This window comes from Oncorhynchus mykiss, chromosome 6 (genome assembly GCF_057628025.1).
Source record: "Oncorhynchus mykiss isolate SJ-2025 chromosome 6, ASM5762802v1, whole genome shotgun sequence".
Taxonomy (NCBI): domain Eukaryota; kingdom Metazoa; phylum Chordata; class Actinopteri; order Salmoniformes; family Salmonidae; genus Oncorhynchus; species Oncorhynchus mykiss.
In genome coordinates this window covers 57,828,424-57,851,433 of record NC_143027.1, presented here as the reverse complement: position 1 = coordinate 57,851,433, position 23,010 = coordinate 57,828,424, and the positions used below count along the sequence as shown (strand labels likewise).

At 40.1% G+C, this 23,010-nt stretch overlaps 2 protein-coding genes across 3 annotated transcripts; one reads left to right on the top strand and one right to left on the bottom strand.

Moving 5' to 3' along the window:
• Positions 1-433: 433 nt before the first annotated feature.
• ccnd1 (cyclin D1) lies at positions 434-8,960 on the top strand. 2 transcript variants are annotated; one of them, XM_021607016.3, is made up of 5 exons: positions 434-1,903; positions 3,286-3,501; positions 3,947-4,106; positions 5,223-5,371; positions 5,515-8,960. In XM_021607016.3, the coding sequence occupies exons 1-5, from the start codon at positions 1,706-1,708 to the stop codon at positions 5,668-5,670; spliced, it is 879 nt and encodes a 292-aa protein (XP_021462691.1). In that variant the 5' UTR covers positions 434-1,705; the 3' UTR covers positions 5,671-8,960. The 2 variants fall into 2 exon arrangements, with proteins under 2 accessions (XP_021462691.1, XP_090094542.1); XM_090238416.1 differs by lacking the exons at positions 3,286-3,501; positions 3,947-4,106 and having other exon boundaries at positions 1,368-1,903.
• A 9,969-nt stretch (positions 8,961-18,929) lies between these two features.
• fgf19 (fibroblast growth factor 19) lies at positions 18,930-22,845 on the bottom strand. Its single transcript, XM_021607011.3, has 3 exons — positions 22,546-22,845; positions 21,625-21,728; positions 18,930-21,191 (listed from the first exon to the last, which is right to left on the bottom strand). Exons 1-3 carry the CDS (start codon positions 22,754-22,756, stop codon positions 20,871-20,873), a joined length of 636 nt encoding a protein of 211 aa, XP_021462686.1. The 5' UTR covers positions 22,757-22,845; the 3' UTR covers positions 18,930-20,870.
• Positions 22,846-23,010: the final 165 nt, after the last annotated feature.

Genomic DNA, 23,010 nt, shown 5'->3' with positions numbered 1-23,010 from the left:
AATAGCCTATGGAGAAGAATGTTAAGAATGCGAAAAGCTCCTATTCCTATTGAAACGACTGAGATTAAATGTTTTTGCGACTCTTAGAAAAATTGTGACAAATATGATTTTGACTAGTCACGGAATTGATCCCTTATTTAGATCCTCTTCCACACAACAACAATATTGATATTCTGCTCCCATGACTTGCAACTCTTCTAAAGGCAAAATAACATACCTACCTTTCTTTTCAAAATGTACCTTTTTGTTATTTTTTGAATGTTACATAACAGAACAGTTCACGCGTTTCATATTTGGCCTACAGCCAATGGTATTTTAACCAATCACATGATTATCGGTAACTTTAATCTGAATACAACATTTCAACACTCTCATCATAAATGCTTGGTCGTCTTCTGCCTGGTAACAGCAATTCCTCCTATTGGTTTAGACTAATTTCGGTCTCCTCCCTAGTCAGAGAGAGAGAGAGAGAGAGAGAGAGAGAGAGAACTTGTGTGTGTGAGTGTAATATTTATTGTTCACTTTTTATTGTTCATTTCACTTTTGTTTATCCATTTCACTTGCTTTGGCAATGTAAACATATGTTTCCCATGCCAAGGAAGCCCCTTGAATTGAATTGAGAGAGATAAGAGGGGGGGGGGGGGGGTCAGTTTATTTAAACTTTTGTTTCAGTCACCACGTTATTCATCTTGTACATTACAATTTCCACACACACAGCACTGTAAAGTGAGGTAGTGCACTTTTGTTGTGACAAGTTTTAATGCCGTAAAATTAAACTGAAACCTGAAATCAATATTGATAATAGGCTAATTTGTCTAAATTAAAGATGTTTATAGTGCAATTATTATTAGGTTAGGCTTTAACGTAAACGACTTTGCACATCGTGTTTTACTCTTGAAATATTAAATTGCCTGCCTTATTGAATGGCTCTGATAGTTTTATATGCTTTTTACAGGTTTTGTGATGCATAGGTCTATTGAATATGCCTGCAATCTGAACAAGTATATGAATTGCTGCATAATGATTACGTTAAAGTGATTTAAAAAATACATGTCGCACTGTTAAATGTCTTTGTGTGTTAGAAGCTTGCCCATGTGCTCACCTCATGTTCGACTGGGTGACGAGAAGAGAAGCCGGAGCTATTCTCAGAGTTTTTTAAGAGGAAAGTTTCATGAATGTGTCTATACCGCCCCCTATCAAAATTGAACCAATTCACATTAATCTCTGCATAACCAACTTCCCTATACTGACACTGGCCCTACATCCCTTCTCCCTCAAACCCCCACCACTCAGCGTACGTTCTCTTCAACCCCTCCTGACTCCCCTCCGCTGTATAGGCTACGCCACCCAGAATACTGGGACCTCCCATTTCCATACCTATAGGAGTGGATAAGCAGCGATTGGAAGGACTTGGAAACTTTAGAGGGGTAGTTCTTTAGAGTGATCCTCCTCTCTCTATAGACTCCTTAGCTCGGCTCTCTCAGACTCGCTGTTGCTTTGATCTCCTCCTTAACAACAGTTAACGTCATCGCATAGCCCTCTGAAGGGGAGTTTTGTCTAGAAGGGTGAAGCGTTGGAGCTCTCAGAGGGCTTACACTGTAGGAGCAGCAAGCAGCATCCACGGAGCCTCACTCACTCCTAACAAGAAGCACATATTTTGATTATTTATTCAGCCCAGAAAACGCAAGATACTACCGCAAAAGATATGGAGCACCAGCTGCTGTGCTGTGAAGTGGAAACCATCAGAAGAGCTTACCAAGACGCCAACTTACTAAATGACCGAGTTCTACAGACAATGCTCAAAGCAGAGGAAAATTATCTCCCGTCTCCGAATTACTTCAAGTGTGTCCAGAAAGAAATAATACCTAAAATGAGGAAAATTGTGGCTACATGGATGTTAGAGGTGTGTACATTTATGATATCTCGATGTATTGCTTAAACGTTTGTGTCCTAACACTAACCATGCCCTTTGGACGCAATGTATTGAATTGGTCGTTTTATGCATCGCACGTTTATTCTTTCCAAGCATGATCATTCATATTATGTAAACATACTGACATGTAGTAGGCTAATGTTTCATTTGTAACGGTTGTCCAAGTAGGCTAAAATAGATTTGGAACACTGTTGTAGCCTATTAGGCTATTTCCAAGGTATTGTGTGTGTTCAGTAGTTACAACACTTGCAATGTAGCTGCTCGATTCTTTTCTTTGTCGGGACATAGGAAATGTATTTAGATTGAAAAATTGTTCCAAATTAATAGCAATGTACACGTATGCAGTCTTACTCTTGCCAGTATTATGCGCCATCTTTGTTGTCGTATGCGTAGGTTTTTAATATCATTAAAAATCTTTAATAATGTCGGCAATGACAGTAACTCAATCAGCAAGTCGAAAAGTATATCTTGGGTATGCACTTATAATCCTGTCGCACAGATAGCGAAAAATGATTATATAAAACCATAAAGTTTTGTTTCGGCTTACCAATCAGGCTGCTGTTCCTGCAGTTTCTGAAGGTCGCTCTGGAGACATGATCATTTTCACAGAAATGTTAAATAAGAATGCATTTTCAATGGTCGGATATGATACTATATCGATTAATCAACATTTACATGTAGTTAGAGATTGAGTCTTGTGTCTACATACATTTTTTATTAATTTCAGAAATTGTGAGTCCGCACAAGATCTAAATGTCGCACGCTCCACGAGAAAGAGTGGTGTCTTGTAAATTAAATGTTTTTTATATGTTTACTATATTAAAGTTCGACACATCTTAAAACTATCCGATAAGGTATATGATAAGGATCATTTACATGCTAATTTCACAAACCGGGACAATTTTTACATATTTTTTATTATTTTTTGAAAAGATGACGAACTAGAAATTTCAGGGGAAAGTTGCATTGACGCCACCTTTGTGTCTTAGTAAGAAGCGACTGAAAACAGCCTAAATTCTCAACTATTTCAATTTCCGTTTTAATTAGTCTTAAGCAACTGTTTCAGTTTTTCGAAATGTATGATTTTATGTTGATTGCATTGGCAGACTATAGCCTACTTTGCGCCAGCTAAAGCCTATAATTAGGCCATAGCTATTGTTTTAAGGACAGCCTTAAGGAATGGAAGGATCTTTTTTTTTTAAATGCGTAGTGTTGTCATTACAGTATTTCGTTTTCACTTATGGACAGGCCTATTTATTGGTATATACAATCGACCTGAATGCACTTATAGTCCTATATTATAGGTTACTGTAATTTGAGGCTATAGGCTAAATTGCTGTTTTCACTTCTAGGTCTGCGAGGAACAGAAATGCGAGGAGGAGGTTTTTCCCCTGGCTATGAACTACTTGGATAGATTTTTGTCTGTGGAGCCCACAAATAAAACCAGATTACAACTCCTGGGAGCTACTTGTATGTTTTTGGCCTCAAAGATGAAGGAAACGGTCCCTTTAACTGCAGAGAAGTTGTGCATTTACACCGACAACTCCATCCGGCCCAGCGATCTATTGGTAAACGAGCAATGTCAATCTTCTACATATACACTCTGTATATGGCTGTAGTTATAATCCATTTAATATCGGTTAGGCTATTTTAATGAGCATTTCCATAGTAGGCTATCTCATAATGCAATGGTAGCATATAGGCCTATGCCTACAGGTAGCCTACTACAATGCATCCAGTTTGTTGAGCTATAGGCCTACTACTTGTCTTAGTTTATCTTCGACGGGATCTAAATCATTATTGCATAATTTTTGTTGTGTTAATTTCAAAGAAAGACTTTGGATTCTTGTACATTTCACATGATAGCCTACAACGGTTAGCCCAGTGTAGCGCAATGACATGACGAGGGCGACATCTCCCTCTAGTGGATAGAGTAAAATGTAGAATAAATTATGAAGCCACTTGTGAAGTTCGATTGTCTCATTGCGCACGTCTGTTTGTCTTTCTTTGTAGCAAATGGAACTACTGACTCTAAACAAGTTGAAATGGGATCTAGCATCAGTAACACCTCACGATTTCATAGACCATTTCCTCTCCAAGCTACCAATCCATCAGCACACGAAGCAGATTCTGCGCAAGCATGCCCAGACATTCGTGGCTCTCTGTGCAACAGGTAGGCCCACACATGAACCATTGTCTGTTAAGTGTGAGCTTTTTCCTGCCACTGCTCCATAACCACTTTTTCAGGGACCAATGGCTAAGATATGTGTTTGATGCAAGATATAGATTTTTGTCTGCATTTTTCCCACTTGTGAGGATAACTCTTCCTCCTTGAAAGCCCCCCAGGTGGCCAATGGTCAATGTAAATGGCTGGGAGTATGGGCTCTGGTGCAGGAATGTTTGAGTGTACAAGGCCTAACATGTTTTATGGAGGGTGTCTCTGTCACTGTGTAGTGTGGACAAGTAAGGAGATACTGGAATGGAGTCGGTGCCATCTTTTTTTCTCCAGATCAGTTTTATGAGTTTGCTTCTCACCACATTGGTTTGCTTGCGTGGTGTTTCTCCCCAAAGTCAGGGTTTACTCAATAGATTCTGAATCAGTTGTCACCGGGGGGTATGTTTTTAGGGCTATTGTGGAAAATGAAACGGGTTGTGCCGCTAATGCATTTATTTGTGAAATTATATCTACTGCATGCACGGGGGGAGGAGGAGATTGACACTCCACTCTAGATTCATGGTCAGCTTTCATGCACTTGGAGTAGGCAGTGAGGTGCCTACTCCAATGGGGTTTAAATCTATCATTTCCGTGAGGGGAAGCAGGTATGAAGGGGTGGTATTTCCTTTCTTCTTGGAAAAAGTTTTGAAGTGGTGTACCCATTGAATGTGTGTGCTGTACGTACTTTTGTACCTGTCCTATTTTGTCGACGAGCTAGATGTACTGTTCTTGGAAGTCTGTGTGCATGAGCACTGGTTGTCCTGTCAGTAGCCGGTCGTGAAATAAAGCACATTCAGGATATTGTGACTGTGAGTGGAAAGGAGCAACAGGATTTCCATTGTCCCCTACAGTACCTCATTCTGCCACAGCCTAGAATGGCCTCCCTCACATACCCTCTATCTGCCGTGGTCTCCCTTTCTACCCCTGTGTACAGTACTTGATAGCTCTGCCTGTTTTATTTACCACAAGAATCCCATTGAAAGCTCAGGTGAACCATTTGGCCAATGATCTGTTTCGGGTGTTTTGCTTTCCGACTCAAGTACTTACCGTCTCTCTCTTTTGTCTTCCCCGTAGATGTCAAATTCATCGCCCTCCCTCCCTCCATGATCGCAGCAGGCAGTGTGGCAGCAGCGGTGCAGGGGCTGTACCTAAAGAGCAAAGACGGTGCACTATCATCCCAGAACCTAACCAACTTTCTGTCCCAAGTCATCAGGAGTGACCCGGTACGTCAAACACAGTTCTCCGGGCCTTTACATTGCACCACACACACATGCTTGCATTGGCTATTTGTCACAAACCATTTCGCTACTATTGTCTTTGAGGTGTTTCGTTTCATTATGCTGACATTATCTCTCTCTCCTCACAGGACTGCCTGAAGTCGTGTCAGGAACAGATTGAGTCTCTGCTTGAGTCTAGTCTGAGACAGGCACAGCAACATAGTGTCTCCACAGAAACAAAAAGGGTAGAGGAGGATGTGGACCTGTCCTGCACCCCTACAGACGTGAGGGACATTAACATTTGAGTGGCATCTTCCCCATTTTTTTGGAAATATTTTTGAGGCTCTGGCCTTACCATGAGGCCATCTGGGAAAAGAGGACACCAGCGCACCCTCGAGTCGTCACCCTCTGAACACACTCTGGCAAACGCTAAATGTGCCACACCTGTTACGGTGCCCCGGCCTTGTATGGCCTCCCAGTGACATGTGGCCGCCCTCAGCCAGGGCTGTCAAGAAAGGACTGAACACCTCACTTTTCTGAGACCTTCAGTCATATTCCCCTCTCATTCTCCCATCCCGTCTGGCTCAAGACATAGACAAGGATGATAGCAAAAATGAATTCTTGTGAAAGATACACAACTATATGGATGAAACAAAAACATTTATAGTTTATGTGCAAGATTAAGCCACAGAAATATACATTGTTACTACCCAATGTTGAACTAGGATTTTTTTTAAATACCATAGACTGATTCTACATGCTTACTTAAAACATTTAAAATAACAAGTAGGTATTTTTTGTCTGTCTTTTGTGTCTAGGTTTTTATTTGAAGTATAAATTCATTTATAAAAGAGAAGGGGCATTTTTGTTATCTATTAGGCATTTTGCTTGCTATCAAAGCTCCTGTTTTCCCCCCAGTCTAGTCGTCTGTATATCCCTGCTTGCTTATGCGTTTAATCACTTTATTATATTGTCTAGACTTCTAAAGAAATTCTGAGCCCCTAGTTTTGGCCTCTTCTCTTTTTAACTGAGTTGTATAGCTCAACAGTATACTTTTAGTATATATTGCTCTGTTTTATTGTTTAGATTGTGGATTGCTGATGCTGAGGTTTGGCAAATAAGTTCATTCATTCTTCAGTATAAGGACAATTACTTTATATTCAATTAGGAGTAAATTGAATGAACCAGCGTTGTTTGGCTGTTGATTTGTGATTTATTCTGTCCTCATTGCTACATATGTACATATATCAACAGCTAGCTATGACACAATAAGCTAAAAATCTAGCATTAGTTGCAAACCTTTACCATGCAATCCATAGGTAAAAATTTTTTGTGGTTATATCTTACTTTCTAATACCGTTCCATTTTTAAAAGCACTTTTAGTCAGGTTTTTTTTTTCTGACTCATAAAAGAAAAATCACAAAAAAATGGAAAAAATGGTATGGAGTGGAGCAGGTCTCTTTTAACTATGGTGTTATGTGTTACAATTTTGGGTACAAGTCAACGCAGCCCTTACAGCAATCCCGTGTCCCCTTGATGTAGAAGGGTATTCTTTTGGAGATTGTTATGCCACAGTTCTTACAGGAGGGGTCTATAGTGAGACGAGCGTTGGGTGTGGCATGTTTCTGCATCCTGTATCCCATCGCTTGAACGGCATCCAGAGCATTTGAAACACTAAAGTATCAAACTTGAAAGCTAAAACAAAGATGAACAGTGTTTATTACATGTTTTCCTCTTGGAGCCAGTGCAGATTAGAAACAGGATGCCAAAGTCTGTCTGTGTACGTAACATTTTGTACACAACTATTTACCAGAGTGCTAAACGCGACTGCCCTCCAAATCATGTATGACAGTGTTTTCTCAACACAAAACTGAAAGAAAAACACCATAGTTAAAATGCTGTTTAGAATATGTGTAGTTGAGGGGATAAAAATACAACAACAAAAAAATAGGTTTAGAGATGATTTTTGCACAAACCTGAAGACATAGGCTATGTTTTTGTGGCTTGCCTAAGAGAAGTGGATCACTAAGATGGGATGGGTAACGTTGAAAAGTGGGAGTGGGGAAAAAGGGAGGCAAAAAGGGTGACAGCTTGACAGCAACACGTTTCTGTTGAATTGCTGAATTAAGGTGTTTGATTGTACATTGAGAAAAAGAGACAAGAAAACAGGATAATGGGAGACCACACTCCTCCTTTTGAGCTGCTATGGAGGAATTTCCAGCAAAGTGTAAAACAACAAGAAAAAAACCATGCTTTTTCTCCTATTGTTTGCTGCTATATATTTTATACATACAAATGTCAATATACTGCCATGTAATAGGTTTTTAATTTTCTATGAGAAAATTGTTATTGACGTCTTTGTTTTTGTAGTCTTGTCATCAGTTTTTACTTTAATATGATTTCAGTGCTATTCCAAAAAGATGAAAAAATTAGACAATGGACATGGTTTTTATCAACAATACCTCATATTACAGTCAAGATTTATCTTTAATTTAGTTTTGAATTTTGATTTTATTTTACTTGTTTGTTCAGTGGCTGATTGTCCTGTTTTTAAACTGCTAATGGTAATGCATTGATCATTACCCAAATGGGTCCTGATGTGAGCAAGTAGAGAGCATTGATTGAAACTGGTGCCATAACAGACCAGATTATATAACTCTTTTGAGTGTTAAGCTGTCTCATTGAAAGAGTCTTTATCCCCTTTAAGCTCCTGAAGGCCCTGCTATTTTTTATATATATATAAAGCATTTGCTCAAGTTAAAACCCGTAATGAGTTTGAGTTTGTTAAATACCAAGCCATAGAATTATTTTCAAATCATCATGCCGTTATACCACACAGTTCAGTACATGCTTGTCTAGATATCTTGTTCTCCACCAAGAAGCATAGCATATTGATATTTGTGTCAACTGCACAATAAATGGTAAATAGATTTAAATCTTGGAACACTGCAGTTTTTTTCTTAACTGAACCACTACTGGTACATTGAAGCTAAAATAATGGGCTACAGATATTGTGAGGCACACTTCCATTTGACCCAGACATCCTTCAATCAGAGTTAATGAGTGTGAGAGCCAACAGTGGTTCACTTAGCCATAGACATGATGCTGCTATATGTTCTGGTTGTAGATGTGAGGTAGGCCTAGTGTTGCCTAGTATTTGACAAATGATGTTGCTGCAAGCTGCTCAAATTTCTACTAGCTAACACAGGACCCAGGATGGAGATATTGTTTTTCTGTCTAGTGTAAGGAATACTTGTTACCTCAAAAAATGGGAAAAAAAATACATTGATGCCCTTGGGCTCAACTAAAGATGACATTACATATTTCTGTCATATGAATAAAAAGTGCTGATAGTAAAAATGAAAACAGAAGGGGTGGAGATCTTTGTCCAAACTTCGACAGAATGTGCTTACCCCCCCCCCCCCCCAAAAAAAGCTAAGTGGTCAGCTTTTTAGCCTTTTACCATTGCTTCTATTGTTAATGACGGTCGGGTAGTTCGCCCCTCTTACTGAAGTGTGGGTCAGATTCTGTGTTCATTGCAATGGGTCAAAGGTCATCTGGGGTCCAAGAAAAAATAAAGCAAAGATACTGAAATGTCTGTTTTGTGTAACAGTCGCTGGTCTGAAATGCACAACATTTTACTTGCGGATCCATTCTAGAAACATGATTTGAACGTCAAACTAAACTAAAAGTAAAAGTGGATTAAAACATCCTGTTTTGTCTTCTCTTGATGGGAAAACAAAAAACGAATGTTGATGTCTTTTACAATGTCAAATATTTCTTTCTAAAACAGTTATTGTATTCCATACATACCTAATTACATAATCCTACCTCAGTTACGATTTTTGTTCTCTTTTGGGGGGCTCCCGACTGGTGCAGTGGTCTAAGGCATTGCATCTCAGTGCAAAAGGCATCACTACAGTCCCTGGTTCAAATCCAGGCTTAATCACATCAAGCCATGATTGGGAGTCCCATACGGCTGCACACAATTGGCCCAGCGTCGTCCAGGGTAGGCCGTCATTGTAAATAAGAATTTGTTCTTAATTGACTTGCCTAGTTAATTAAAAGTACATTTGAAAAAATAATCTGTAATTATCCATTTTGAATAGGAAGTTATAGATTACTGACAGTGACTGAATAGTTTTTTCAAAAAGCAACATTGATATACATAATGATATTGAGGACATTTTCCAAAATCTAAAGTACAAATGCTTTGGTGGGGCTAATGATTACCCATGCTATTGGTTAAAGCATGTGTGTGACAGTACTCATTGATTTATTATGCAAGGAATTCCTTTGATCGGGGTTTTCTATAAAGAAAAAGGCGTGAAATTGTAATCCTTTCCCACAGCCCTGCAATCGTGAGCTGGACAAACAGTGGATAAAGGGTTTCAGTACATTAGGCAATGCGGCACCAAATCCCTGCTGGCACACCGACATCTCTCTCAACATCATGCCACATAATGCATCTTATAGCATTTGTAAACTAAAGGATAAAAAAAACTGCAGCCATAATGCTCACTATTTAACAAGCACCAAAACAACTGTCATAAAATGTCTCATCTAACCCTAGCCCTGGGTTATAACAGTTTCACTAATGATTTATTAATCCTAGCCATAGCTTTAACCTGTTGTTGATTGTATCATAAACCTTTTGCATCCGTATCTGACCAGTCAGATCAGCTCTTTAGCCAATAATCAGCACTGCGTTTGAACACTGGGGACCATTTCCGTACACATCACTCCGTGATGTATAGTTCTGTTGGCTGGGAGTCCCTGACTACCAGAAGGGCCCAGCACTGGCTACTTTTTGTAAATAAAGTTGTTCTTCAGAGACTCCTCCATGACCTCAACTCACATATTAACTGGAGATCCAGCAATTTTCAGACCCGCTCACTGTACTGGCTGGTTCTGGAGGTCCAGCAGGTCTCCACGGACCTGGGAAAAAGTGCTTTTCATTTTTATGCCCCCAGCTCATGGAATCTTCTTCAGGCCACCTTGAAATGAGACTTCCTTGTCTCCATTGGACAGTAGAAGATTGAGTTTAAGGGAGGTGATATGTGAGAGAGTTGTGTTGTTTTGATTAATCTTGTAGTATTTAAGGAATGTTCATGTTTTGTATTTATTAAGGATCCCCATTAGCAGCTACTCTTCCTGGGGTCCAGCAACATTAAGGCAGTTATATACAATTTAAGATATTACATTACATTACATTTTAATAACACTTTTCACAAGTGTGTAGCACTATGTAGCACTTTTCACAGGGCTGCCTTGCAAATGAGTCATTTACGGATAGCCAGGGGAAAGCATTTGTTTAGTGAGTCTGCCAGATCAGAGGCAGCAGGGAAGACTAGGGATGTTCTCTTGATAAGTGCGTGAATTGGACGATTTTCTTGTCCAAATGTACTGAGGACTTTTAGGTGTCAGGGAATGTATGGAGTACAAAGCATTCTTTTCATTAGAAATGTAGTGAAGTAGAAGTTGACAAAAATATAAATAAAGACACCCCCAAAAAACGACTTAAGTAGTACTTTAAGTTATTTTTTCTTAAGTACTTTACACCACTGTGTAAAAGCAGCTGATTGTTGGGTAGGTCACAAGAAAATGTCAAAGGCTTTCAGATGAGCCAGAGTAAAGAAAAGACAGTACCCACTGCTCTAAGGCCCTGGGTATTTGCGAAGGAACTCTTGACTATTTCATATAAACCTGTGGCCATCTGAGGTTTGTATTAATACAGTGTCAGGATCAACATTGCGACCCAAGTGCCATCAAAGGGTACAGGGATGGACTCGTCAGGACATGCTACCTAAGTGTGGTATCCTTTCAACATTTTTACCCATGTCTGTAGCTATGATGCAGTGCAATCCTTCACAACTGAGAATGAGGCATTTCTCACTAATGCCATTGGGAAACAGTTTCTATGCCAGGCAGGCACATAGGCGAATACTGTGCTGACCTGATCCTTCCATGCCTTTAAGCAGCATGTGGCAACATCATGGATCAAGGTCTTTTAAAAAGTTATGAAATCTCCTGACTTTCACCGTGACACATATCAACATTATAATATTACATTTAGTAGCTGATTCTGGGTGCCAAGATTAATCGTAATGAATGTAAAAAAAATATATTAAAAAAACTGAAGCATGAAAATATGTACTGGCATCCTTCAGATCTACATGCCCTGATGCTAGCATGAAATAGGGGCCCTGGGGGTAGGGAAGGGGGGGAACATGAGGCACCAAGGCAGTGAAAAACTCTGCCTCCATTTAGTTTGTTGTTTTTTTTCTTCCTCAAAGTGCCTGGCGGTTGCATTTGTCACGTCTTCTTTTCATGTCACCACTCACCACCTGCTCCAGAAATTCCAGAACATTCTCTAAACCCTCCGGTGCCCCCATAGACCTCTCTGCCTCCCCCCTTTCCTTGGCCCCATCCACTCTGCTTGCCCAACACAGGGAATCAAAGAAACAGTGCTGCTACAGCTTTCATTCACTGGCTTACCCTCTCTCCCTCTGTTCTTTTTTTGTTGTTGCATTGGACTCAGGCACACACAAGTAACTACGAATCAGGTCAGACTGCACAAAGATAAGCAGTTCCTTCCCTCCCGCTCATTTGGGCTTTATCTGTCCCCCTCAGAAGGTGCCGCGGGGCAGTGTTCACCTGCTGCTGCACAGTGCATCAACCAGCTGCCACTGGCCCCCACCACCGTTACCCCCCCACCTCCCCATCTGGTTGTCTGAATTTTTATCCGTACATTGAATAGAAAGGGGGGCCACGAACGAAAAACAAGCACTCCGCAGCCCCTGCCATCGCTGGTGCCTCTTGATACCATTGTTACAGCCAGAGGCCAATCCCACACATGACCCAGGAGAAGGGGCCAAACATGAACTGACTGCTGACCACCCATGAAATTAGGCTGAAAGGCCCAGTGGTGGAATTTCATGGGGATGGAGTTGGGTGAACAAAACCAACAGACCGTGATTGCTTTGTGCCTCTGGCAGGTGAATCAACTCTCCTGTCATTTGTCATACTGTATATGAAGTCATTTTACAAAAAAAAAAGTGTTTTAGAAACACATACAACCTCGGTTTGTATCGCATAGTAAAGAATTGTGGTTTTGATCGCTTATTTCATATTATTGTGAGTTTAATTAATGCTTGTTAACTAATACGCCATAGCTGATGGAGAAGATCGGTCTCCATACACCTCCACATTATCTCAGCCAGAGGAGCTCACTAAAACATGCGTGTGATATTTTTCATTGACCACACGGTGGGGATGTTGTAGTAGAGTTGAAGTTTCTGGCTATCCATAAAACTTCCTACTACTTGTTGATCATTTCAACCGCTGAAATGATGCATCGCCATGTGACCATTTAAAAATGTTTTAGCAAGTGTGAATACAAAAGGAAACAAATGTATTGGAATATGCTAACCTACATACTTCACACGAGTATTTGAAAGAAATCGTTTTTTAGTATTAATATTATTATTTCACATCAACCAGTAGTTTTAGCAATCTCACAGCACTCATTCTCAACCAGGAGGTCACTCAAAATTGATCTACACTATTAGAAAAAAAGTGTTCATTAGGGTTCTGTATGAAGCAAGCGATAGAACCCTTATTAGTTCCATTTGGAACCTTGTGTAGATGTTTAAAATATTCACTCCTTTTATATAGAATTCTTAAAGTTACAAAAGAATTGATGAAAATCAGCTCTCTTTACCACCCAGACAAAGCGTTAAACATCCAGGACTATATACGCCGAGGACCCCAAGACGTGATCATTCTGTTTTTTGCCCTAACACCACAGCTGATTCAAATGATCAAAGATTGGTGATAAATTGATTATTTTTATCAGCTGTGTAGTGCTAGGGCAAAAAAAAAAAAAAAAGTGCACTCCTTGGGGTCCCAAGGACAGAGTTAGGGAAACCCTGGTCTATATAACACCAGTTAGGCCTATGTATCACTTGCAGTTCACTTTGTGTCACTCAGTGGCACACCATATTTCAAAACTAGACTGATGCCCCACCAATTGATATCGTAACCTTTGTCATTCGAAAACACCAATTCTTCATAGTACCAATTAACAGCATACTTTATACTCCACCCTTAAAAGTCAGTTAACTATGCTACAGACCAACTCAGGACCTCCTGTTTACATAAGAGCAGGCCCAACTCCAGATTCCTCCTCCTCAACTAATCTCCTATCTTCTCGTCTTCAAAGCCACAATGTTTCACAGGAAAGGTTGCATTCAAGGAACCCCCTTCAGATCCTCAAGCTGAGGGTTGCCAGTTCCCTTCAGAAGGATATCCCCCAGACTTCACGTAATCACTGAAGTCTGTTGGCACATTTAACAGAGAGCAGACCTGAAGATGAAAGAGATTAAGGGGAGCTAAAGATCAGTACCTACTTTTTCAGTAGACATTAGTTTATACATCAAAATAAGAGCATGGAAAACACTGCTAACCAGTGGCCAGTTTAGGTCATGGATAATCTAAAGGCCATGAACCTTACATTGAAAAACAGTTGAGTTAACCATTTGTTGGTTTCTAAGAGCTTCTTCACACAATTGACATGTGGTTTCAGTGAGATAGTCCTACCAGTCTAATCTTGGCCCGAACCTTCTCCATGTCTTCCTGTAGATTTTCATATTGAGGTTCTTCATGGGGGAACTTCAGAATCAACCCAAGAGGAGATTCCAAGGCTTTCAGCCTTTTTCATGAAACATAAAATAGACAGACTGAAGATCATATTACTTGCATGAAAGTCAACAGGAACAAGCGACCGATGAGTAGATAAGCTATAGGCATTTTATTACTGCAGATGAGAGGTCAAACCTGGCTTTCACATCTGTGTTGTTTTGAAGAAGCCATTTCCAAGTGATTCCAAATCCATAATAGAAGGAAACCTATAAAAAGAGGTGAGTGTAGTTTAGAAAGTTATCTGCAGTTGGCGAGGAAATTGGTTGTAAAACTTAAATCACACTTATTTAACAAACCAGTAAGCCTATACATGTAATGTGCAAGTAACAAAATCATATGTATGACTATAGCTGAGTAACAAATCAGTTGCTGTAACAACACTGGCTTGCCATGCCTGCCCTGGGGTTTTGAATAGCTATTAAAAAAATAGTGTCTAGTCAGACCATTATTACTGTTCCAGCTGGATGATACAGTACCTTGCGAAAGTATTCACCCCCTTGGCATTTTTCCTATTTTGTTGCCTTACAACCTGGAATTAAAATAGGCTTTTGGGGGGGTTTGTATCATTTGATTTCCACAACATGCCTACCACTTTGAATATGCAATTTGTATTTATTTATTGTGAAACAAACAAGAAATAAGACAAAAAAAAACAGAAAATGTCATTTTGGTTTCCTTTCCCTGTAAGCAGTCAATGGACAAGGTTTGACAGCAATTCATGCTTAGGTTTAGTTTCTTTGGCACTGTTTCCACATACTAATTTTTGGTATAAATCCCATTCAAGTCATGGGACCGATGTTAGCATTTTTTTGTGCATCAAGTTCAAATCATCTTAAGTGATTTTGTTGAGCTTCACACTCCATTTGAGAAACTTTTGGATGGTTTGAACATGATGTGCGAAAAATTACAATATCAGTCACATGATGAATGGGATTTGTGACAAATGCTAAAACATTAGCATGTGGAAACATTGCCAGCAAAACTAAACCAAAGCATGGATTGCTGTCATACCATGTTCAGAGACTGCTTACAGGGTAAGGAAACCAATGTGTCATTTTGTAATTTGGGTAAACTATCCCCTTAAACAGTACTGGGAAAAAAAACTTACAGAGTGCATCAAACATGATTTAGACCTTTAGTTTATGGAAAACTGTTTATTTCTGTATTTCATGGTTGCAACTTGCTGAAAATTGTCCACAGTGTTCCTATCATCTAGTTTAATATCTTTGACTATATGGTTTACAGTTTGTCAGAATTGACTTGTTGTAGCATGTTGGAATTTACGCAGTAGGTTAGGTTAATTAACGTAGTAGGTTAGGTTTAGCTCAAGTGCAAAAAAATATCAACTTTTGACGTCAATATAGACATGACCCTGACTGAGTGATGCTCAACTCTCCTCCATTGAAAACTTGTGATGCTCCATGTTTCATACCATAAATCATTCCTTGTCGCGTGCCTTCATCGAACCCCTTGCGGTACCCCTCTACGTGGAACCTGAAATCATTAGAAACTCATACGTAATCACGGAACATTGCTACAACTCTAGCTAGCTAACCATAACTAGAGCAAGGCAGTGTTTAGCCTATCTTAACTTTTGTGCGCCATTTTCGAAGAGTATTAAAATAGTATCGGCTATTAGAAAGATTACTTGGTTAGCTATCTAGCCTAGCCAACAGCTCTCACTTCTGCAAACATTAATTTGTGGCTACAACATTGCTTTGGATAGCCCAACAGTTAGCTCGCATATCACTGCACTCTACTAAGTTGGAGTTTGTTGGAGCCGAGGTTACAGATAAAACCAGTAAAGAGATGCGGATGTATCTCAATGAGTAAGGTGCTCTAGCAGCACCCAGTGCAAGCAGTGGTGTAAAGTACTTAAGTAAAAAATACTTTAGAGTACTACTTAAGTAGTGTTTTGGGGAATCTGTACTTTACTTTACCATTTATTTATTTTGGTCAACTGTTACTTCACTACATTCCTAACGATAATTATGTACTTTTTACTCCATACATTTTCCCTGACACCCAAAAGTAGTCAATACATTTTGATTCACACACTTATCAAGAGCACATCCCTGGTCATCCCTACTGCCTCTGATCTGGCAGATTCATTAAACACACATGCTTATTTTGTAAATTATGTCTGAGTGTTGAAGTGCGCCCCTGGCTATCCATCAATAAAAAATACAATAAAATTGCTTAATATAAGGAATTTGAAATTATTTATGCTTTTACTTTTGATACTTAAGTACATTTGAGCAATTCCATTTACTTTTGATGCTTAAGTATATTTAAAACCAAATACTTTTAGGCTTTTACTCAAGTAGTATTTTACTGGGTGACTTTCACTTTTACTTGAATCATTCTCTATTAAGGTATCTTTACTTTTACTCAAGTATGACACTGTAGTACGTTTTCCACCACTGAGTGCAAGGAAAGTTTCTTTACCCTAAAAAGGCCTACCAGGAGATGGAAGCTGCTTGAAAATACAGAAAACAAACAAACATTTTTGTTTATATGAATGACAAAACATTGTTTTTAAAAATAACAGGATTAGCATTCGCTGAATTTCTGTCCATGCATGGGTAGGCCTATCAGTTATCATACTGGCCTAGTACTTTGCCTATGGCAGTATATTTAATGTGTTATATCTTTAGTAGGCTACTGCCCCAACCCTACCTTCAGGCTATGCGCAAACCCTACACCCCAACCCGAGCACTCCGTTCTGCCACTTATGGTTTCTTGGCTGTGGCAGGGCTTGAAAACTATTACGAGCTACAAATGGAAACCCAGCCACGAGCTGCCCAGTGACACTAGCCTACCAGACGGGCTAATTGCCTTTTATGTTCGCTTCAAGGCAAGCAACACTGAAGCATGCATGAGAGCACCAGCTGTTCCAGACGACTGTGTGATCACGCTGTCCGTTGCTAATGTGAGCAAGACCTTTAAACAGGTCAACATTCACAAGGCTACAGGGCCAGACGGATTACCAGGACGTGTACTCAGAGCATGCGCGGACCAACTGGCAAGTGTCTTCACTAACATTTTCAACCTCTCCCTGACTGAGTCTGTAATACCTACATGTTTCAAGCAGACCAGCATAGTTAGTCCCTGTGCCCAAGAACGCCAAGGTAACCTGCCTAAATGACTACCACTCGTAGCACTCATGTTGGTAGCCATGAAGTGCTTTGAAAGGCTGTTCATGGCTCACATTAACAACATCATCCTGGAAACCGTAGGACTTCCTGACAGGCCGCCCCCAGGTGGTAAGGGTAGGCAACAACATCTGCCACGCTAAGCCTCAACACAGGAGTCCCTCAAGGATGAGTGATCAGTCCCCTCCTGTACACCCTGTTTACTCATGACTGCACGGCCAGGCACAACTCCAACACCATCATTAAGTTTGCCGATGATACAACATTGGTAGGCCAGATCACCGACAACAACGAGACCGCCTAGAGGGAAGAGGTCAGAGACTTGGCCGTGTGGTGCCAGGACAACAACCTCTCCTTCAACCTGATCAAGACAAGGAGCTGATCGTGGGCTACAGGACAAGGAGTGCCGAACACGCCCCCATTCACATCGATTGGGCTGTAGTGGAGTGGATCGAGAGCTTCAAGTTCCTTGGTGTCCACATCATCAACAAACTATCATAGTCCATTCCCCCTGACCGGTTACATCACCGCCTGGTACGGCAATTGCTCGGCATCTGACCATAAGGTGCTACAGAGGGCTGTGCATACGGCCCAGGACATCACTGGGGCCAAGCTTCCTGCTATCCAGGACCTCGACGAGGCGGTGTCAGAGGAAGGTCCCAAAAATGGTCAAAGACTCCAGTTACCCAAGTCATAAACTGTTCTCCCTGCTACTGCACGGCAGAGTGGTACTGGAGCGCCAAGTCTAGGTCCAAGAGGCTCCTTAACAGCTTCTACCCCCAAGCCATAAGACTGCTGAACAATTAATCAAATGGCCACCCGGATTTCAAGGTAAGGTCTACCGAGTGGGGCAGCGGTCTAAGGCACTGCATCTCAGTGCTAGAGGCCGAACACCTTGGTTCGATTCCAGGCTGTATCACAACAGGCCGTGATTGGGAGTCCCATAGGGCGGCGCACAATTGGCCCAGCGTCGTCCGGGTTAGGGTTTGGCCGGGGTAGGCCGTCATTGTAACTAAGAATTTGTTCTTTATCTGACTTGCCTAGTTAAATAAAGGTTAAATAAAATTAAAATAGACTTGTTATATTCAGCGCATGTGACAAATAAAATGATGTTTTTATTTGATTTACAGGGTAAGGAAACCAATGTTTGACTTTGCTGATAGCTATTGTAAAGAGGAGAAATTGACTTACTATGCCTGTGATATGTGGTTGTCCCACCTATCTATCTTAAGATGAATGCACTAATTGTAAGTCGCTCTGGAAAAGAGTGTCTGATAAATTACTAAAATGTAAAATGCACAAACAACCATTGGAAATAATCATAATAAAATACTGATACTGATACTGTTGTATGAATGATAGTCGTTTCAGTGTACAATAAGCCCATACACTGAATCATCAAAGCTACTCTGGACAAACTCAAGAGCGTGTGAAAGGAATGATAATGATGTTTGTTAGAGTTCCAAAACTGATAAAGAATTGTGCGACTTCGAAAATGTTCAATGTGCTAGAATTGACTACATTGTGTGCCAATAATAAACACCTTTTTTTGCATGTGTTAGTCTTGTTAAACCAAAAACTGCTGTGAGAAACTAATCATCAATATGGCTTTCTAGATCTGATGACTGATTGAATGATCAAAATGCATTCCAATAACACGGGGTGCCAACAATGAGGTGACAACAATTACACATTTGGACAAATTATTTCACATGGTGTCTTTAGTAAATTTGAAAATGTAAATGCAAACACATGAGTTAAAATTAAGGCCTAATTATTTTTTTAAAAAGCTGTACAAATACATAAGTATTTACAAATACAGTTGGAGTCGAAAGTTTACATAGAACTCAGCCAAATACAATTAAATTCCTTTAATCCGAGTAAAAATTCCCTGTCTTGGGTCAGTTAGGATCACCACTTTATTTTAAAAATGTAAAATGTCAGAATAATAGTAGAGAGAATTACTAATTTCAGCTTCTATTTCTTTCATCACATTCCCAGTGGGTCAGAAGTTTACATACACTCAATTAGTATTTGGTAGTGTTGCCTTTAAATTGTTTAACTTGGGTCAAACGTTTTGGGTAGCCTTCCACAAGCTTCCCACAATAAGTTGGGTGAATTTGGCCTGACAGAGCTGGTGTAACTGAATCAGGTTTGTAGGCCTCCTTGCTCGTACGTGCTTTTTCAGTTCTGCCCACAAATGTTCTATACGATTGAGGTCAGGGCTTTGTCATGGACACTCCAATACATTGACTTTGTTGTCCTTTAGCCATTTTGCAACAACTTTGGAAGTATGCTTGGGTCAATGTCCATTTGGAAGACCCATTTGCGACCAAGCTTTAACTGATGTCTTGAGATGTTGCTTCAATATATCCACATAATTTCCCTCCTTATGATACCATCTATTTTGTGAAGTGCACCAGTCCCTTCTGCAGCAAAGCACCCCCACAACATGATGCTGCCACCCCGTGCTTCATGGTTGGGATGGTGTTCTTTGGCTTGCAAAATTCCCCCTTTTTCCTCCAAACATAACTATAGTCATTATGGCCAAACAGTTCTATTTTTGTTTCATCAGACCAGAGGACATTTCTCCAAAAAGTACGATCTTTGTCCCCATGTAGTCTGGCTTTTTCTATGGCGGTTTTGGAGAAGTGGCTTCTTCCTTGCTGAGCTGCCTTTCAGGTTATGTAATTTACTGTGGGTATAGATACTTTTGTACCTGTTTCCTCCAGCATCTTCACAAGGTCCTTTGCTGTTGTTCTGGGATTGAATTGCACTTTTCACACCAAAGTACGTTCATCTCTAGGAGATAGAACACGTCTCCTTCCTGAGCAGTGTGATGGCTACGTGGTCCCATGGTGGTTATACTTGCATACTATTGTTTGTACAAATGAACGTGGTACCTTCAGGCGTTTGGAAATTGCTCCCAACGATGAACCAGACTTGTGGAGGTCTACAATTTTTTTTTCTGAGGTCTTGGCTGATTTCTTTTGATTTTCCCATGATGTCAAGCAAAGAGGCACTGAGTTTGAAGGTAGGCATTGAAATACATCCACAGATACACCTCCAATTGGCTGAAATGATGTAAATTAGCCTATCAGAAGCTTCTAAAGCCATGACATAATTTTCTGGAATTTTCCAAGCTGTTTAAAGACACAGTCAACTTAGTGTATGTAAACTTCTGACCCACTGTAATTGTGATGCAGTGAAATAATCTTTCTGTAAACAATTGTTGTAAAAATTACTTGTGTCATGCACAAAGTAAATGTCCTAACTGACTTGCCAAAACTATAGTTTGTTAACAAAAAATTTGTGGAGTGGTTGAAAAACGAGTTTTAATGACTCCAACATAAGTGTATGTAAACTTCCGACTTCGACTGCATCTACAAAAATGTAGACAAAGTGCATACAGAGCCCCATATTTGTTTTTCAAAATACATGGATCAAGTATTTTCATTAAATAATATGGCTAAAAGTAAAGTTTTAAAAAATTATAACAAAATAAATACTACAATTGATTTCAATCCGGTTCTTCTTGGGCCTGTATGTTTGGAGTGGTGTATAATGTCATGTGCCAAAAACTAATTGAGATTGGAGACACCTTGTAGATGTAGAAGCTTCTTAGTATAGATTGCACCATCAGTTGCTCATCTCTTATTGAAACTGGGGCTTTGGATTGAGACCTGGGAAAGTTTCCCAAAGGCATCCATAGTGTCTATGTCCAGGCCTGACTGAGGGCCTTGCTCGGGGTGGCTTGACAACCCAAAATCTGTTGTTATATCCAGGGGCAGGGTGCTCACCCTTGGTAGAAACTGGGACAGTGCAGGAATGCCTCTGTCTCGCCCCTGGAGCCTCTGCCTGCTGCCACCCAGGCTCACCAGGGTCCCATGCTTGTCAGAGACATAAATATTGTAGCCATCTGGGAGGATGTTTTCCTTGAAGGAGCAGTCATCTTTCATATAGGTTTTCTTTGGGAAAAGGAGGGAGAAAATAAGGTTTAGTGAATATGGAGTGACACACATAGGCTATTTGTCAGATCCTCTTCATCAAAGTGTGTCATCCTGACTGACTCCTGCCAGGAGTTCTTCGAGAGCTATTTGCATAGGGTACACAGAGTCACTAGAGGCCAAGGCTGTTATTCCTGTTCCTTTCCAATGAGGTTTTAACTATACCCTAACAGTGGACAAAGGTTGCTGCAGTGACATATAACCTATATTAAACCTATATATTTCTCAGTATTAGACAAATGTATTTTAAATCTGGTATGGAAATGTAATCTAACATTATATGCATCTCCAAACTATGAATTGCTGTTATTCACAAATCGGAGCTGCATCTGAAATTGTTCAATCAATGTGAACGTGAAAGAAATGTTACAATCAAAAGTCAAATGTGATTTACCGATGCGTACAGTCTTCCATTCCCTTCCATGCAGAGATACTGCGAGGCTGCTACTCCTTTGATTGCGACACAGCCCGTGTCTACAGGTCGGATTTCCACCAAACCTGTATCAACACAACAGGTCATTCAGTTGACTTTAAATTAAAAAGTATTAAATATTTCCAAATAATAATAAAACAGTAACAGAAATACATAAAGTCATACCAATAGACAACCACAACACGTGATAAGACAAAACATAAAACACGGGTTTATATTGTGCCCAATCTGAATAATATCTCAAATTTGGGATGAAATGGGAAAAGTTCAGTATTTGGACATGAGCTGACTGACTCCTCTCCTTATTTTGGATGTTATGAAGGAGATGGCTGAGAACCAGGTGGATATTGTGGTGGCTTTAGCTCTGTTGATTCTAGCGGTGGATCCCTCCAGGAGATAACAAGTTGTAGATCCACAGAGTGTTCAAGTGAGCCTCCTGATCAAACCATGCTTTCAAAATTGCCTTTTTATTTGCTGCAGTAAGCACAGTTAATAGTGGATATTACTCTTTGGAGTTTAGACAGGTTTACACTATTTCTAAATTCATTTTTATTGACTATTAGGCATATCTCTGATGTATTTAAATATTATGAACAACCTAACAGAGTTACCATTTTAAAATCCACAAATTTCAAATTCATACTCACACGTTTTCAAATTACTTTCTCAAAGGATGCCAATACAATCCTCAACCAAAAGCTCACCACCTCTTTCATCAAAACAACCTATCCAGAATATGAGTTCTGGTTATGCAGTCTCCAATAAATATTGTGAATGACCTTGCCAGTGATATTCAAAGATGGCAAAGTTAATAGGGTCTCTATGTCTCAACAAAATGCTACTTTTTCACCGCTGCTCTATTCATAGTGGTAGCCTACTTACTGTAAGAGCTCTGCTCAGGAGATCCGTGCACCTTGCCATTATCGTTGATTAGCAAATGCAATCCGTGTTTGGCCGCATACAGATGTCTGAGCCGGACCGTCTGTCCCCATCCGTTGGCTAAATGAGGCCCCGAGTCTGGCAGTGGTAGACAAACAACTCCAACAGCAAAAAACACGCTGACCATGCATACTGCAGTCACTGCAAGTGTCATTTTGCTCTTGACTATATCAAATTCTCTTTTTTGATGCTTTTCTCTGTCTGTTATCCCAGACCGTCTCCCTTCTTTGTATCTGTCGTTATTTTCTAGTAAGACAATGTCCCAGCCTTTTTAAATGTGCTGCTTATCAGTACGATCGATAACCCTTTTCCCAAAGCCAATTCTGGGAACAACACAACACACTCTCTCGACATCCAACAAAATCATAGGTGACTGGTGGCCCACGCCACGACCAAAGATTTATAAGA